At 47.9% G+C, this 18,596-nt stretch overlaps 1 protein-coding gene across 1 annotated transcript in view; it reads right to left on the bottom strand.

Moving 5' to 3' along the window:
* Positions 1–783: 783 nt before the first annotated feature.
* Positions 784–18,596, bottom strand: part of LOC119957786 (homeodomain-interacting protein kinase 4-like) — a 53,567-nt gene continuing 35,754 nt past the window's right edge. Inside the window, exons 3-4 of the mRNA XM_038785871.1 lie at positions 15,845–16,989; positions 784–1,466 (exon numbers count right to left, since the gene is read on the bottom strand). Of these exons, the coding sequence (XP_038641799.1) occupies positions 1,287–1,466; positions 15,845–16,989 (1,325 nt within the window). The 3' untranslated portion in view covers positions 784–1,286. The remainder of the gene's footprint in view (positions 1,467–15,844; positions 16,990–18,596) is intronic.

The raw sequence follows: 18,596 nt of genomic DNA, 5'->3' as shown, positions 1-18,596 counted from the left end.
GAGATAGGGAGGTATTGGAGAGAGATAGGGAGGTATCGGAGAGAGATAGGGAGGTATCGGAGAGAGATAGGGAGATGCGAAAGATACGGAGATATCGGAGAGATGTAGGGAGGTATTGGAGAGAGATAGGGAGGTATCGGAGAGAGATAGGGAGGTATCGGAGAGAGATAGGGAGGTATCGGAGTTATGCAGGTTATCAGAGGTAGGGATGTATGAGAGATCGGGAGGTATCAGGGATACAGAGATGTGAGAGGCAGAGGAGATAAAGGATGTGTTACAATCTGCATTGGGAGGATTGGAGGGTGTGTGTGTGTGAGGTCGCAGTACACCTGATGCAATAATCAGCACCATGCGGATGCCGCCATTAGTACTGCACATTGAGCATTATATCTGGTATCATTGTTGAAGAACACAGCGCAGTAAAATTGGTGTCATTATGAGCACGGTATGATTGACGCAGTAATCAGAATGGTTCTACTCAACGTGGTGTCATGGATAATAATTGGCACATTGTAACTGTCAGAGTAATTGTCAGAGTAAAATTGGTGTAACAATCAGCAAGAAATGGGTGTAATATTTGGCACGTTATATTTCGAGTAATAATTGTCGTAGTATATTTGGGCTATTTATCGGCACAGAAGAAACGCTACACTCATCGCCATCTTTGCCAATGTCCTCCATCTGCCCTCACCCTTTGGGGTTAAGTCCCGGGGAACTGGCACAGCACTCCCCTTACTCAAGAACGTGGACTCCCGAGAAGATTACTCAGCTCAACAAACCTGATAGATTTTTCAAACAGTTTTATTAATAATACAGAATTGACAAGAGTGCATTTCACGTTTCAACATTGAAAAACAGATCAAAGCTTTTTACTCCCAAACCTCCCGAAAGTTTTTGGAGTGGACGTCGGTTTCAGAACACGGATTTGATAATCACATGAGACTCAATCACTTGAAACTGGCGACCTATTATGACCGAAAGAGGCTTTCCCCTCCCCCCCCCCATCCTCCAAAACCTCCTCTATGTTCCACACCAACATTTCCCAGGTCCCCAACTCTTTCACGTTCACCTTGGCCTGGCATATTTCAGCACAACATGTTTGAAATGGTTTTCGTTACATTCTGACCCTGTGGTACTATTAACAAAATAATGCTTACAGTTAAGGATTTAATGACGGTTTATTTTTTGGCAAAGGTGCAAAGGCATTTGTCATATCGAAAAATCATTAGAAGGTTCATTTTGATTGGCAGAGGGCATGCTTTACTCGGCTGCTCTAGGCAAATAAACTAATGCTGGTTTTCCATGTGCAGATAATTCTGATAACTGTTACTTCGTGGTTGTAATGCTTCATATTCAATCGAGACAGAGTTTGTGCTGTCAGGGCTCCATGTCTCACTGTCATTATTTAACCATTCATTCTCGTAACTATCGGAGTTTTCGGAATCCTGTTGGCTTGCTTGAGCTCTCTAGGGGGAACAATAAATAGGTCGCAATCAATACCATAAGACATACGAGTAGAATTAGGCCATTCGGCATCGGGTCTGCTCTGCCATTCAATCATGGCTGATATTTTTCTCCTTCCCATTATCCCCATAATCCCTGATCCCCTTATTAATCAGGAACCTATCTATCTCTGTGTTAAAGACACTCAGTGATTTGGCCTCCACAGCCTTCTGCGGTGAAGGGTTCCACAGATTCACCACCCTCTGGCTGAAGAAATTCCTCCTCATCTCAGTTTTAAAGGATCGTCCCTTTAGTCTGAGATTGTGTCCTCTGGTTCTAGTTTCTCCGACAAGTGGAAACATCCTCTCCACGTCCACTCTATCCAGGCCTCGCAGTATCCTGTAAGTTTCAATAAGATCCCCCTCCTCATCCTTCCAAACACACCCCGAGTCATCAACCGTTCCTCATATGACAAGCCCTTCATTCCAGGGATCGTTCTTGTGAACCTCCTCTGGACCCTTTCCAAGGTCAGCACATCCTTCCTTAGATACGAGGCCCAAAACTGTTCACAATCCTCCAAATGGGGTCTGACCAGAGCCTTATACAACCTCAGAAATACATGTGGAATCCAACTCACTTAACCCACCTATGCCCCACTTGCAAAGACTCTTTACCTCCTATTGACACCTTATTCACCTGCCTAGCATAGCGTCATCAGCAAACTTAGCTACCATTTGGCCCCTTCATCCAAGTCATTGATGTAGATTGTAAACAGCACTGATGCCAGTGGCAACCTACTAGTTACAATTGCCAATCTTAAAAAGACAGGGCAGAGTCGCCATGGTTTTGTGAAAGGGGAATTGTGTTTGACAAAGTTATTTTCTTCTTGTGCTCTTTGAGTTCCTCTGAGGATGTGGCAAACAGGGTGGACAAGGGGGAGCAAGGAGATGTAGCATATTTGGATTTCCAAAAGGCATCCGATAAGGTGCCACGTAAAAAGTTCCTGCTTAAAGTAAGGGCTCATGACCAGGAGTAAGATGGAAAGGATTGGTTAACTAACAGGAAACAGAGTCAGGTCAAATTGATCATTTTCAGTATGGAAACAATAGATTCCTCCCTCCCCCCCCCCCCCCCCCCCCCCCACCACCCCCCAGAATACAGCCAGAAAATCTGCAAAGGGATATCAAGAGGGTAAGGGAGTGGCCACAGATTTGGCAGCTGGAATATAAGGTGAGAAATGTGAGGCTGGAATCCCTAGAGTGCAGGAGGAAGCCATTCGGCCCATCGAGTCTGCACCGACCCTTTGAATGATCACTCTACCCATGTCCACTCCCCCGACCACCCTGCCCTATCCCTGTAACCCTATAGCCTAACCTGCACATCCCTGGACACTAAGGGACAATTTAGCATGGTCAGTCCACCTAACCTGCACATCGATGGACTGTGGGAGGAAGCCGGAGCACCCAGAGGAAACCCACGCACACACGGGGAGAACGTACAAACCCCACACAGACAGTCACCCAAGGCCTGATCGAACCCGGGTCCCTGATGCCGTGAGGCAGCAGTGCTAACCCACCGTGCCACTTTGTCCTCTCTGGTAGGACAAAAAGAAAAGGAAAAGAGAGGGAGACTGAAGAAAGCTATGGTTACAGAGGGATCTGGGTGTCCCGGTACACGAATCGCACAAAGTTAGCATGCAGGTACAGCAAGTGATTAGGAAGGGGAATGAAATGTTGGTTGTTGTGGGTGGAGTACAGAAACAGGGCAGCCTTGTTGCAGCTGGAAGGTGCAACACCCAGACTATTGTGTGCCGGTTTTGGTCTCAATTCCAGGAGGGATATACCTGTGTTGGAAGCAGCTCAGAGAAGGTTCACTCAGCTGCTTCCTGGGATGGGTCGGGCAGGTGGGGCCTGTACTCAGTGGAGTTTAGAAGAATGATAGGCGATCTCATTGGAGCATGCAGGATTCTGAAGGGGCTTTCCCGGGTGGAAGCTGTGTGAATGTTACCCTTTGTGGAGGAGTCTAGAACTGGGGGACATTTTGGCAGAGCAATGTGTCTCCCATTTAAAATGCAGAGGAGGAGTAATTTTTCTCTCTCAGAGGATCCTTAGTCTTTATATTCCCGACCCCAGGGGGCGTGGATTGACAAGGGAGTCAAGGGTTATGGGTGGGTGGGGGGGGGGGGGGGGGAGCATGGGTGTAGTATTAGGGTGTTTGGGACTGAAAGGGTTAATGTGAGGTGGAGAAACAGTGCTGTCGACATGATTATGTAAAGGACGCATGTGGTAGTAATAACGTAATCTGATATTAGTCAGTAATGAAGACAATTGATAGCTAGGACTGAATCCTATATATATATGTCTATAGTTAGTGTTACTAACAAACAGCTATTGTTCAACCGTACAAGCCTCTCAGCCTCAACATACAACAATGTAACATGGTGGCAGCAGACGGAAGGACGTCAACATTTCCAAAGATAAAGAGTAAAGAAAACTGCGGACGAACATTAAAAAACACATCAAACCTTGAGAAACTCAAGATACATCTGTAAGTTGCCAGAACAACTCCATCACAGGCATGGAGGCTGAAGGGCAGAGAAGATAAGTATAGAAAGTTACAGCCTATTGCAGGCAGTGTCTTGAGATGGATGGAAAGATGAATAAATGGGTCTTTTTCTGATTGGAAGGCTAGAGGGAGGGGTACCGCAGGGACTCCAACTGTTCACATTATATATTAATGACTTGGACGAGGGGAACTAAATGTATTTATAATCTCCAGAATTGTAAATGATACAAAGTTGGGTGGGAGGGTGAGCTGTGAGGAGGATGCAGAGAAGCTTCAGCGGGGATTTGGACAGGTCAGATGCTCATCCAGGTACTTTTTGATGGATGTGAGGCATCCCACCTTACACCCCCCCCCCCCCCCCCCACCACCACCACCACCACCCCCCGCACCCTCAGGCAGTGCTTTCCAAACCTTCACCGCCCTCTTGATAAAAAAACATATTTCCTCAAATCCCCCCTAAGCCCCTCTCCTTGAACTTGTGTCCCCTCGTATCTGACCCTTCAACTGAGGGAGGACAGATCAGTGCAACAAAACAATCAGGTGTAGAAACGCAAATAATTGAAGTACCAAGTTCTGCACCATCAACTCCAGGCCAACTAAGTCAGACAAAAGTCCAGACTACTGCTCCTCCAAGTTTGAAAAGAATGTAACCAGGGAGGGTGTGACTCCAGGCCGTTTGAACCTTTGAAGTTAGAGACCTGGTTAAGGGGGAGCGGTATCATGTAAATATTATTGTAAGCACGTTTGGGTAACGTCTTGGGGGGAGGTACAGTATTAGGGTGCTTGGGATTGAAAGGGTTAATATGGAGCTGAGAGAATAATGCTTCTCACATTAGTTTTATTCCTTTATGGGTTGTGGGAGCCGCTGGTTAGGCCAGTATTGATTGCCCATCCCGAGTTGCCCTTCCGAAGTTGGTGCTGAGCCGCCTTCTTGAACCGCTGCGGTCCTTCAGGAGTAGGTACATCTACTGTGCTGTTAGAGAGGGAGTTCCAGGATGTTGCCCCAGCGATAGTGAAGGAACGGCCGCTATATTTCCAAGTCGGGACGGTGAGTGACTTGGAGGGGAACCTCCAGGTGGTGGGGTTCCCAAGTATCTGTTGCTCTTGTCCTTCTAGATGGTAATGGTCGTGGGTTTGAAAGGTGCTGCCTAAGGAACCTTGGCGAGTTCCTGCCGTGCATCTTGTCGATGGTGCACACGGCTGCCGCTGTGCATCGGTGGGGGAGGGTTTAAATGTTTGTGGAAGGGGAGCAATCAAGCAGGGCTGCTTTGTCCAGGATGGCGTTGAACTTCTTGAGTGTTGTTGGAGCTGCACTCATCCGGGCAAGTGGAGAGTATTCCATCACACTCCTGACTTGGGCCTTGTATGTGGTGAACAGGCATTGGGGGTGGGGGTGGGTGAGGGGTGGGGGTGGTGGGTGTAAGTTATTTGCCGTAGGGTTCCTAGCCTTTGACCTGCCCTGGTAGCCACAGTATTAATGATAACCCCCAGGATGTTGATTATTATTGTGGGTGATTCAGTGATGGTAATGCCATTGAATGTCAAGGGGCGATGGTAAGATCCTGTCTTGTAGGAGATGGTCATTGGCTGGCACTTGTGTGGCGCAAATTTCAACTTACCTCTTGTCAGCCCCAAGCCTGGATATTGTCCACGTCTTGCTGCATTTGGACATGGACGTGATGTAATGGAGCTCCCTGGTGGAGGTAGAGCAATCTGGCAAAAGTCAGCATGAAGACAGCTCACAGCCAGGACTGAATTCTGTTTATATCTGTGTATTTCTATATATATATATTGTGTTTTATCAATAAAGTTATTCTTCGGCCAGCAATTCTCCAGGCCAATCCCTGAGACTCGTTACAAGCAAGACACAAGCAGGAAAGTGTAGTTAGGGTCACAATCAGGTCAGCCATAATTTGATTGAAAGGGAGAGCAGACTAGCTGGGTGGTAATGGCCAAATCCTATTCCTATTTCTTTTGTTCTCATGCCCTCCACATCAAGGAATATGTCTCAGCTTCCACCATCCTGTGTGCTCCCACCCCAGTCACACCTCGTAGAGATATGCAACTTCAGAATGGGGTGGCTGTGACTGACAGTGTGCGGTGTAAGAGGAACTCGGGTGAGATAGAGAAGGAGCGGCCATCAAAACAGAGCCAATTCAACAGATGCAATGTACCTGTTATCTGTGAGAATCGTTAATATCTTGTTAATTATATTGTTACGGGTTTTAATGTCAATTACATTGTTACAGTTAAGAGAAACAGGTCATAGTCATAGAATTTACAGTGCAGAAGGAGGCCATTCGGCCCATCAAGTCTGCACCGGCTCTTGGAAAGAGCACCCTACCCAAGATCAACACCTCCACCCTATTCCCATAACCCAGTAACCCCACCCAACACTAAGGGCAATTTTGGACACTAAGGGCAATTTATAATGGCCAATCCACCTAACCTGCACATCTTTGGACTGTGGGAGGAAACCGGAGCACCCGGAGGAAATCCACGCACACACGGGGAGGATGTGCAGACTCCACACAGACAGTGACCCAAGCCGGAATCGAACCCGGGACCCTGGAGCTGTGAAGCATTTGTGCTATCCACAATGCTACCGTGCTGCCCATTGTTATTAATTGTCTCACAGCACATATAGTGATAGCTGGGACACTGGGTGGAGGGGGAGGAGAGATATAAGACCGAATAAATCAATGAACTCTCTTGATAAAGTGTTGGTTTCAGCTTTACCAACTGGCTTTGGCTGGGGCTGGTTTAGCTCACTCGGCTAAATCACTGGCTTTCAAAGCACGGTTCGATTCCCGTACCAGCCTCCCCGGACAGGTGCCGGAATGTGGCGACTAGGGGCTTTTTACAGTAACTTTGTTGAAGTCTACTCGTGACAATAAGTGATTTTCATTTTTCATTTTCATATTGCTCACAATTCATGAGAGGCAACTGTTCACACAGACCATAATCCATTGACGTTTCTGGGGAAGCTTAAAAATCGAAATGCAAAATGGAATTTATTGCTACAACCATTTAACTTGAAAATTGTACGTGTGGCAGGAAGAGAAAACGTGATTGCAGGATTATCACGGCACTAAGGTGAGAGGAGGATGGAACATTCAAAAGTGGGGGAAAAAAAGACAAAAATGGATGACACCAATGTTTAAATTTGCATGCCTAAACATAATAAGATATGTATCTAATTGAGTATTAGTAGTGCTCATTGATGAGTAGTATGTAAAGTTGGCACTGCTTTTGAAAAATTAAGCCACATTTTCACTTTGCTGGTTTGTTTATTTTAAGGGTGGAAGTGTGATGAATGTAGGAAACTTCTATAAATATATATATATCTCTTCCAGTAATATTTTTTAAAGCCCTGGTCTAATATACAGGTGATGTGTCTGTTAGGGCTGTAATTAAAGCATCGTAGAGTGAGATCATCATTCATTCCGCCCATGTTCTTGTTTCTCCCTCTTAGGTGAGTGGAATATTGTGTATTTTGGGACGTACCCTGGGGTGTTGATAATTGAGGGGTTGTGTTGATGTTCATGAGGCAGTGAGTGGGATAGAGATGATGTAATTAATGGGAGGAGCCAGATCTGTAGCAACCAGTTTAGCTGTAGGGTTTTATAGTCTGACAAGTACAGAAGGATTTCCAGGTCGTGCTGGAAAGGATCTCTCTCTCATTTTCTGAAGGTATATCTCTACGCAATAGTACAGCAAGTATTCCTTTTTTTTTTGATGTTCATGAGGCAGTGAGTGGGATAGAGATGATGTAATTAATGGGAGGAGCCAGATCTGTAGCAACCAGTTTAGCTGTAGGGTTTTATAGTCTGACAAGTACAGAAGGATTTCCAGGTCGTGCTGGAAAGGATCTCTCTCTCATTTTCTGAAGGTATATCTCTACGCAATAGTACAGCAAGTATTCCTTTTTTTTTTTTTTTTTCTTTTTTTTAAAATTTAGAATATCCAATTCATTTTTTCCAATTAAGGGGCAATTTAACATGGCCAATCCACCTACCCTGCACATCTTTGGGTTGTGGGGGTGAAACCCACGCAGACACGGGGAGAATGTGCAAACTCCTCACAGACAGTGACCCAGGGCCGGGATTCGAACCCGGGTCCTCAGCGCCGTAGGCAGCAATGCTAACCACTGTGCCACCGTGCCGCCCCCAGCAAGTATTCCTGTGTTTACTAACTTTATCTACAAATGGTTTTTGACCTGTAATGAGTTTTGCTAATTGGAGATATGTGACCATTAACCAGTCCGGTACCAGCCCTGTATTGATGCCAATGTGTCCAATATCCAGTCCAGATCCAGCCCTGTATTGATGCCAGTGAATTCATTACCCAGTCCAGTACCAGCCCTGTATTGGTGCCAATGTGTCCATTGCCCAGTCCGGTCCATGTACTGTATTGGTGCCAATGTGTACATTACCCAGTCCAGTACAAGCCCTGTATTGATGCTAATGTGCCCATTACCCTGTCCAGTACCAGCCCTGTATTTATGCCAATGTGTCCATTGCGCAGTCCAGTCCATGTCCTGAATTGATGTCAATGTGTCCATTACCCTGTCCAGTACCAGCCCTGTATTGATGCCAATGTGTCCATTACTCAGTCAGGTCCATGTCCTGTATTGATGCCAATGTGTCCATTATCCTGTCCAGTACCAGTCCTGTATTGATGCCAATGTGTCCATTACCCTGTCCAGTACCAGCCCTGTATTTATGCCAATGTGTCCATTGCGCAGTCCAGTCCATGTCCTGAATTGATGTCAATGTGTCCATTACCCTGTCCAGTACCAGCCCTGTATTTATGCCAATGTGTCCATTGCGCAGTCCAGTCCATGTCCTGAATTGATGTCAATGTGTCCATTACCCTGTCCAGTACCAGTCCTGTATTGATGCCAATGTGTCCATTACCCAGTCCAGTACCAGCCCTGTATTGATGCCAATGTGACCATTTCCCCGTCCAGTACATGTCCTGTGTTGGTATCAATGCGTCCATTGCCCAGGCCAGTACATGTTCTGTCTTGATGTCAATGTGTCCATTAACCAGTCCAGTACCAGCCCTGAATTGGTGCCAATGTGTCCATTACCCAGTCCATTAACAGCCCTGTATTGATGCCAATGTGTCCATTACGCAGCCCAGTACCAGTTCTGTTTTCATACCAATGTGTCCATTACCCAATCCAGTACATGTCCTGTATTAATGCCAACGTGTCCATTATGCAGTCCAGTACCGGTCTTGTACTGATGCCAATCTATCCATTACCTAGTCCAGTACAAGCCTTCTATTGATGTCAGTGTGCCCATAACCCACTCCAGTACCTGTCCTGTTTTGATGCCAATGTGTCCATTATCCAATCCAGTACATGTACTATATTGTTGCCAATGTGACCATTACCCAGTCCGGTCCATGTCCTGTATTCGTACCAATATGTCCATTACGCAGTCCAGTACCAGCCCTGCATTGATGCCAATGTCTCCATTACCCAGTCCAGTACAAGCCTTCTATTGATGTCAGTGTGCCCATAACCCACTCCAGTACCTGTCCTGTTTTGATGCCAATGTCTCCATTACCCAGTCCAGTACCAGCCCTGTATTGATGCCAATGTCTCCATTACCCAGTCCAGTACCAGCCCTGTATTGATACCAACATGTCCAGTTCCCAGTCCAGTTCCAGACCTGCATTAATGCCAATGTGTAAATTTACATTGTTCAGTACAGGTCCTGTATTCATGTAAATGTGTCCATTACCCAGTCCAGTACATGTCCTGTATTGATGCCAACGTGTCCATTAACCAGTCCAGTACATGTCCTGTGTTGGTATCAATGCGTCCATTGCCCAGGCCAGTACATGTCCTGTATTGATGCCAATATGTCCATTAACCAGTCCAGGACCAGCCCTGAATTGGTGCCAATGTGTCCATTACCCAGTCCAGTACCAGCCCTGTATTGGTGGCAATATGTTCATTACCCAGTCCAAAACCATCCCTGTATTGAAGACAATGTGTCCATTACCCAGTCCAGTACATGTCCTGTACTGACGCCAATGTGTCCATTACCCAGTCCAGTACCAGCCATGTATTGTTGCCAATGTGTCCATTACGCAGTCCTGTACAGGTCCTGTATTGATGCCAATGTGTCCATTACGCAGTCCTGTACAGGTCCTGTATTGACGCCAATGTGTCCATTACCCAGTCCAGTACCAGCCATGTATTGTTGCCAATGTGTCCATTACGCAGCCCAGTGCATGTCCTCTATTGATGCCAATGTGTCCATTACGCAGTCCTGTACAGGTCCTGTATTGATGCCAATGTGTCCATTACGCAGTCCTGTACAGGTCCTGTATGATGCCAAAGTGTCCATTACGTAGTTCAGTACCAGTCCTGTATTGATGCCAATGTGTCCATTACCCAGTCCAGTGCATATCCTGTATTGATGCCAATGTGTCCATTACCCAGTCGAACACATGTCCTGTATTGATGCCAATGTGTCCATTACGCAGTCCATCACCAGCCCTGTATTGGTGCCAATGTGTCCATTACCCAGTTCAGTACCAACTGTACCGATGCCAATGTGTCCATTAGCCAGTCCACTGCATTGATGCCAATGTGTCCATTACCCAGTCCAGTACATGTCCTGTATTGATGCCAACCTGTCAATTACCCTGAGGTTATGTTGCAATTATATAAGGTGTTAGTGAGGCCACACCTGGAGTATTGTGTTCAGTTTTGGTCTCCTTACTTGAGAAAGGACATACTGGCACTGGAGGATGTGCAGAGGAGATTCACTAGGTTAATTCCAGAGCTGAAGGGGTTGGATTATGAGGAGAGGTTGAGTAGACTGGGACTGTACTCATTGGAATTTAGAAGAATGCGGGGGGGATCTTACAGAAACATTTAAAATTATGAAGGGAAGAGATAGGATAGATGCGGGCAGGTTGTTTCCGCTGGTGGGTGACAGCAGAACTAGGGGACATCGCCTCAAAATAAGGGGAAGTAGATTTAGGACTGAGTTTAGGAGGAACTTCTTCACCCAAAGGGTTGTGAATCTATGGAATTCCTTGCCCAGTGAAGCAGTTGAGGCTCCTTCATTAAATGTTTTTAAAGTAAAGATCGATAGTTTTTTGAAGAATAAAGGGATTAAGGGTTATGGTGTTCGGGCCGGAAAGTGGAGCTGAGTCCAAAAAAGATCAGCCATGATCTCGTTGAATGGCGGAGCAGGCTTGAGGGGCCAGATGGCCTACTCTTGCTCCTAGTTCTTATGTTCTTATTGGTGCCAATGTGTCCATTAGCCAATCCAGTACCAGCCGTGTATTGATTCCAATGTGTCCATTACCCTGTCCAGTACCAGCCCTCTGTTGATGCCAATGTGTCCATTACGCAGTCCAGTACCGGTCCTGTATTGATGCCAATGTGACCATTGCCCAGTCCAGTGCATGTTTGGGTAGCAGGGTAGCATGGTGGTTAGCATAAATGCTTCACAGCTCCAGGGTCCCAGGTTCGATTCCCGGCTGGGTCACTGTCTGTGTGGAGTCTGCACATCCTCCCCCTGTGTGCGTGGGTTTCCTCCGGGTGCTCCGGTTTCCTCCCACAGTCCAAAGATGTGCAGGTTAGGTGGATTGGCCATGATAAATTGCCCGTAGTGTCCTAATAAAAGTAAGGTTAAGGGGGGGGTTGTTGGGTTACGGGTATAGGGTGGATACGTGGGTTTGAGTAGGGTGATCATGGCTCGGCACAACATTGAGGGCCGAAGGACCTGTTCTGTGCTGTACTGTTCTATGTTCTATGTTCTGTATTGATGCTATGTGTCTATTATCCATGTCCTGTATTGGTGCCAATGTGTCCATTACCCAGTCCAGTACCAATCCTGAATTGATGCCAATGTGCCCATTAACCAGTCCAGTACCAGCCCTGTATTTCTTAGTATTTACAGTGGATCTTGGAAAGAGCACCCTATCCAAGCCCACACCTCCACCCTATCCCCAGAACCCAGTAACCCCACCCAACACCAAGGGCAAGTTTGGACACTAAGGGCAATTTAGCATGACCAATCCACCTAACCCGCACATCTTTGGACTGTTGGAGGAAACCGGAGCACCCGGAGGAAACCCACGCACACACGGGGAGAACGTGCAGACTCCGCACAGACAGTGACCAAAGCCGGGAATCGAACCTGGGACCCTGGAAATGTGAAGGAATTGTGCTAACCACTATGCTACCGTGCTGCGAATTTGTCCATTACCGAGTCCAGTACCAGTCGTGTATTGGTGCCAATCTGTCCATTACCCAGTCCAGTACCAGCCCTGAACTGATGTCAATCTGTCCATTATCCAGTTCAGTACATGCCCTTTCATGGTGCCAATGTGTCCATTACCCAGTCCTGTACATGTGCTGTATTGATGCCAATGTGTCCATTACGCAGTCCAGTACCAGCCCTGTATTGATGCCAATGTGTCCATTACCCTGTCCAATACCAGCCCTGTATTGATGCCAATTTGTCCATTACCTGGTCCAGTACCAGTTCTGTATTGATGCCAGCTGTCAATTACCGAGTCCAGTACCAGTCCTGTATTGATGCCAACGTGTCCATTACACAGTCTGGTACCAGCCCTCTATTGATCTCAATGTGTCCATTTCCAAGTCCACTGCATTCCTGTCTTGATGCCAATTGTCCATTACGCAGCCCAGTGCATGTCCTCTATTGATGCCAATGTGTCCATTACGCAGTCCTGTACAGGTCCTGTATTAAGAACATAAGAACATAAGAACTAGGAGCAGGAGTAGGCCATCTGGCCCCTCGAGCCTGCTCCGCCATTCAATTAGATCATGGCTGATCTTTTGTGGACTCAGCTCCACTTTCCGGCCCGAACACCATAACCCTTAATCCCTTTATTCTTCCAAAAACTATCTATCTTTACCTTAAAAACATGTAATGAAGGAGCCTCAACTGCTTCACTGGGCAAGGAATTCCATAGATTCACAACCCTTTGGGTGAAGAAGTTCCTCCTAAACTCAGTCCTAAATCTACTTCCCCTTATTTTGAGGCTATGCCCCCTAGTTCTGCTGTCACCCGCCAGTGGAAACAACCTGCCCGCATCTATCCTATCTATTCCCTTCATAATTTTAAATGTTTCTATAAGATCCCCCCTCATCCTTCTAAATTCCAACGAGTACAGTCCCAGTCTACTCAACCTCTCCTCATAATCCAACCCCTTCAGCTCTGGGATTAACCTAGTGAATCTCCTCTGCACACCCTCCAGCGCCAGTACGTCCTTTCTCAAGTAAGGAGACCAAAACTGAACACAATACTCCAGGTGTGGCCGCACCAACACCTTATACAATTGCAACATAACCTCCCTAGTCTTAAACTCCATCCCTCTAGCAATGAAGGACAAAATTCCATTTGCCTTCTTAATCACCTGTTGCACTTGTAAACCGTGCTGCGAATTTGTCCATTACCGAGTCCAGTACCAGTCGTGTATTGATGCCAATGTGTCTATTATGCAGTACTGTACAGGTCCTGTATTGATGCCAATGCGTCCATTACGCAGTCCAGCACCAACTGTACCGATGCCAATGTGTCCATTACCCAGTCCAGTACATGTCCTGTATTGATGCCAACCTGTCAATTACCCTGAGGTTATGTTGCAATTGTATAAGGTGTTAGTGAGGCCACACCTGGAGTATTGTGTTCAGTTTTGGTCTCCTTACTTGAGAAAGGACATACTGGCACTGGAGGGTGTGCAAAGGAGATTCACTAGGTTCATCCCAGAGCTGAAGGGGTTGGATTACGAGGAGAGGTTGAGTAGACAGGGACTGTACTCGTTGGAATTTAGAAGAATGCGGGGGGATCTTACAGAAACATATAAAATTATGAAAGGAATAGATAGGATAGATGCGGGCAGGTTGTTTCCACTGGTGGGTGAAAGCAGAACTAGGGGACATCGCCTCAAAATAAGGGGAAGTAGATTTAGGACTGAGTTTAGGAGGAACTTCTTCACCCAAAGGGTTGTGAATCTATGGAATTCCTTGCCCAGTGAAGCAGTTGAGGCTCCTTCATTAAATGTTTTTAAGGTAAAGATAGATAGTTTTTTGTAGAATAAAGGGATTAAGGGTTATGGTGATCGGGCCGGAAAGTGGAGCTAAGTCCACAAAAGATCAGCCATGATCTCATTGAATGGCGGAGCAGGCTCGAGGGGCCAGATGGCCTACGCCTGCTCCTAGTTCTTATGTTCTTATGTTCTTATTGGTGCAAATATGTATTGTACCCAGTCCAGTACATGCCATGTATTGATACCAATGTGTCCATTACCCTGTGCTGTACCAGCCCTGTATTGGTGCCAATGTGTTCATTTCCCAGTCCAGTAACAGTCCTGTATTGATGCCAGTGTATCCATTGCCCAGTTCAGTACATGTCCTGTATGGATGCCAATGTGTCCATTACCCGGTCCAGTACCAGCCCTGAAAAGATGCCAATGGGTCCATTACCCAGTCCCGTACCGGTCCTGTATTGATGCCAATGTGTCCATGATCCAGTCCAGTACCAGTCCTGTATTGATGCCAGTGTATCCATTGCCCAGTTCAGTACATGTCCTGTATGGATGCCGATGTGTATATTACCCAGTCCAGCACCAGCCCTGAAAAGATGCCAATGTGTCCATTACCCAGTCCAGTACATGCCATGTATTGATACCAATGTGTCCATTACCCTGTCCAGTACCAGCCATGTATTGATGCCAATCTGTCCATGACCCTGTGCAGTACCAGCCCTGTATTGATACCAATGTGTCCATTACCCTGTCCAGTACCAGCCCTCTATTGATGCCAATGTGTCCATTACGCAGTCCAGTACATGCCATGTATTGATACCAATGTGTCCATTACCCTGTCCAGTACCAGCCATGTATTGATGCCAATCTGTCCATGACCCTGTGCAGTACCAGCCCTGTATTGATACCAATGTGTCCATTACCCTGTCCAGTACCAGCCCTCTATTGATGCCAATGTGTCCATTACCCCGTCCAGTGCATGAAATGAAATGAAATGAAAATGAAAGTCACAAGTAGGCTTCAAACGAAGTTACTGTGAAAAGCCCCTAGTCGCCATATTCCGGCGCCTGTCCGGGGAGGCTGGTACGGGAATTGAACCGTGCTGCTGTCCTGCCTTGGTCTGCTTTAAAAACCAGCTATTTAGCCCAGTGTGCAAAACCAGCCCTGTATTGATGTCAATGTGTCCATTACCCAGTCAGGGAGCAGTCCAGTATCAATGCCAATGTGTCCATTACCCAGTCGAGTGCCAGTCCTGTATTGGTGCCAACGTGTCCATTACCCACCAGTACCCGTCCTGTATTGGTGCCAACGTGTCCATTACCCAGCAGTACCAGTCCTGTATTGGTGCCAACGTGTCCATTACCCACCAGTACCAGTCCTGTATTGGTGCCAACGTGTCCATTACCCACCAGTACCAGTCCTGTATTGGTGCCAACGTGTCCATTACCCACCAGTACCAGTCCTGTATTGGTCCAAGGCTATCCATTGCCATCCCTGGTATAAGCCCCAGGCTAAACTCCTGCCAGCATCGTGATGTTGTTCCTGTATGTCAACACGTTCACTGCCCACCCCTGGCTTATTGACCAACCCAGTGACGGAGACACACTGGGCCCCTGCAAGCTATGGTCCCAGGTTCGTGTTTCCCAAACGTCTGCTCGGTCTTGCAGTATTTACCTGCTGAACCTTTGCCAAAAAGGCACTTGATTAAACGTTTGCAGAGCTGGATGCCACCTGAAAACCTTGGCAACACCTCACAGTTGCCCCTTGCTTTCACTGCTTTTACCTCGGGACCTGAAGGTTCTTTGGTGGCCAGGTGCTCCTCCGGCCTGTTTTTGTCCTGTGCCAAGGACGAGGGTGTGGTAAAGATGGCCTCCGCGTCTTCCTCCTCCCAGTTAATGACCTCCGTGGAAGGTTCCTGCCCCAGCAGGATCACATTCCCAAAATTAGGATCTGACTGGGAATGGTGGGGAGCCTTCCGCTGCTTCATCCCACATCGGTTGGCATAGTAACCCATGACTGGTTCTTTCCTGTGTCGGTGAGCAGGGTGGCTCGCCCTGCAGCACGCCCCCTGGTGGTATGAATGGGGCAGGCATGTGGAGCTGCCGGCCTTTGAAGTCGAAGGCTGGTATCCCGCATTCCCTGCTCCCTCAGGCCACATGTTCAGGGCCCCCGGCTCCTCGATGGTCAAGCTGTCCATTTTGTCGATGGCCCTCTGCATCGAGCTGATGCTGGGAACGTGGTGGGCCTGCCGACACTCATAGAAGTCAGAGCTTGGGTAGTAGGCCTCGTCGGCCATGTTGTAGTAATGTCGGTCAGCCAGGACCCTCCTGTCGCAGTTCAGGGCTGCGTTAAGGCCTTGGACCGACAGGTCGTAATATTTGGTGTGCTCATGTGTCATTTTGAGTTGCTGTATGGTGACGAAAGGGTGCTTCAGGGCCGCACTGGGCGTGATTCGCTCATGAGAGTCCAAGGTAAGCATCCTTTTGATGAGCTCCACCATATTCTTTCGATCGTGGAACTCAGCAATGACCTCATCGTCTGGGAAGACAGTCTTGGTGATGTTAATAGTCTCCAGCTGGTCCAAGGTCTTTAGGATGTACTTCCTCCTCTCCAGGGGCTGAACCATGGTCTCGGCCTGGTAATCGGTGGCGCACTTGAGCTGCCACTGGTGGGCAGAATGCTGCCGGGTGTTCCTCCTGAAGAAGTGGTTCGCCTTGGTGGCCGCATTGAGGAGGTGGTCCTTCGGCAGCCCCTGCGTCTCGACAATGTACCTGATCTGGTCGTATTCGCTGTTTCCAGGGTAGAGGGGCCAGCCCAGGTGCAGTTCGGCCATCACGCAGCCCAGGGACCACATGTCCACCTTCTCACAGAAGGGAAGGCCGAGCAGGATCTCGGGCGAACGATAAAAGCGAGACTGGATGTACGGTTCTGAGGGGAAGGAGAAAGGGGATCCTGTTAGTTCACAGCCGGCAAACCTAAAGGAGTTGAGAGTGGGGAGGGGGGGGGGGGGGGGGGGGGGGGGGCTATTCCAATCATTTCTACAGGGTCAAACATTTGTACCAGGCATAACAACAACTTGCATGTATAAAGCGATTGGGCAGCACTTGCTGAAGAACCCTGAGTGCGGTAAACTGACCCACGGCGTTGCAGCAGTCTGTTGCCAAGCAACACTGAACTAATTCAGGAGCGATTAGGATGGGTGATCAATGGCTCGGTCAGAGAAATGTCTTCTAGGAGGAGAGAGAGCCGGAGAGGCCTGGGATGAAATCCCAGAACTTCCGACCCGGGCACCTGAGGGCGTGACCGATCATGGTGGAACAGAGGTTTGGAGTTGGGGATACGCAGGGAGATCCGATTATTCACCAGCGTTTGGACGGAAGCTGGCCTCCTGCCGGTCAGACCTGGAAAGGAGACAGGAAAGTGGAAGACTGAGGCAGGAGGAAGACTAAAGGAGCGAGAGGTTAAAGATTTCCACCTCCCTTTGTGTGAAGCAATATTCCTCCACCTCACCCCTGAATGATCGTCCTTAACCTCTCCGAATCGCCTTCCGAGTTTACTGTTCTGCCCCTTTAAGGCTATGGGTCAGGTGCTGGCAAATGGGGTGAGGTGGGCCAGTCAGGTGTCTTTCCTGCATCAGTGGAGACTGGATGGGCCGAAGGGCCTCCCCTGCACTGTGTGATTCCGTGACTCTTTTCTGGACTCTCTTCCCAGAGAAAATAGTTTCTCTCTGTCTAAACCAGTAACTCCTTAATTTTCTTGACCACCTTGATTAGATCACTCGTTATTCTTCTAGGTTCAAGAAAAGTTAAGACTGGTCTATGGCAGCCGAGCTCATCATTGAATCCCCTGAGAGGCAGCCTGAGTGACTCCACCCCTGAGATCCACACAAACTCTTTACAATGTAGTGACGTGCCGAATTAGTGTGTTAATGGTATGTTAATGATATGGTAATGATATGTTAGTGATATGTTAATGGTATGTTAATAGTATGTTAATGTATGCTACTGTATGTTAATGATATGTTAATGGTATGTTAATGCATGTTAATGTTATGTTAATGTATGTTAATGTATGTTAATGTATGTTAATGGTATGTTAATGTATGTTAATGGTACGTTAATGGTGGTGTTCATGTTAGAGGTCCCGGGGCGCAGGGCACTGATTTATTAAGTATCTTGAGTACATATAAAGAGAGACTCACCCGGCATGGAGGGGGTGGGGTGGGGTGGGGTGTGGGGACAGGGAGGGCCTCCTCGTAAGCCTGCTCGTGGGCTTGGCCAAGTTGGTCATTCACAGGGTTCAGGCGGCGGGCACCCAGGGGGATGGGGCTGGGGTTGGGAGGGGGGGGGGTAGTCCGACCCAACTGCCTTTCCCTCTTCTGGGGCTACATCTGTGGCCGGGTGATGTTGGACATGGGGCACACAGGGTCCATCAGCATGCTTCAGGCCTTCTGCGACCGGCGGGCACCGGGGGGGGGGGGGGGGGGGGGGGGGCACAGGGGTGCCTCCTCCCCTCCCCTCCCCCCCAAATGATAT

Source organism: Scyliorhinus canicula, chromosome 27 (genome assembly GCF_902713615.1).
Source record: "Scyliorhinus canicula chromosome 27, sScyCan1.1, whole genome shotgun sequence".
Classification (NCBI taxonomy): domain Eukaryota; kingdom Metazoa; phylum Chordata; class Chondrichthyes; order Carcharhiniformes; family Scyliorhinidae; genus Scyliorhinus; species Scyliorhinus canicula.
The sequence above is the reverse complement of the archived record's forward strand: the minus strand, read 5'-3'. Positions and strand labels throughout refer to the sequence as shown.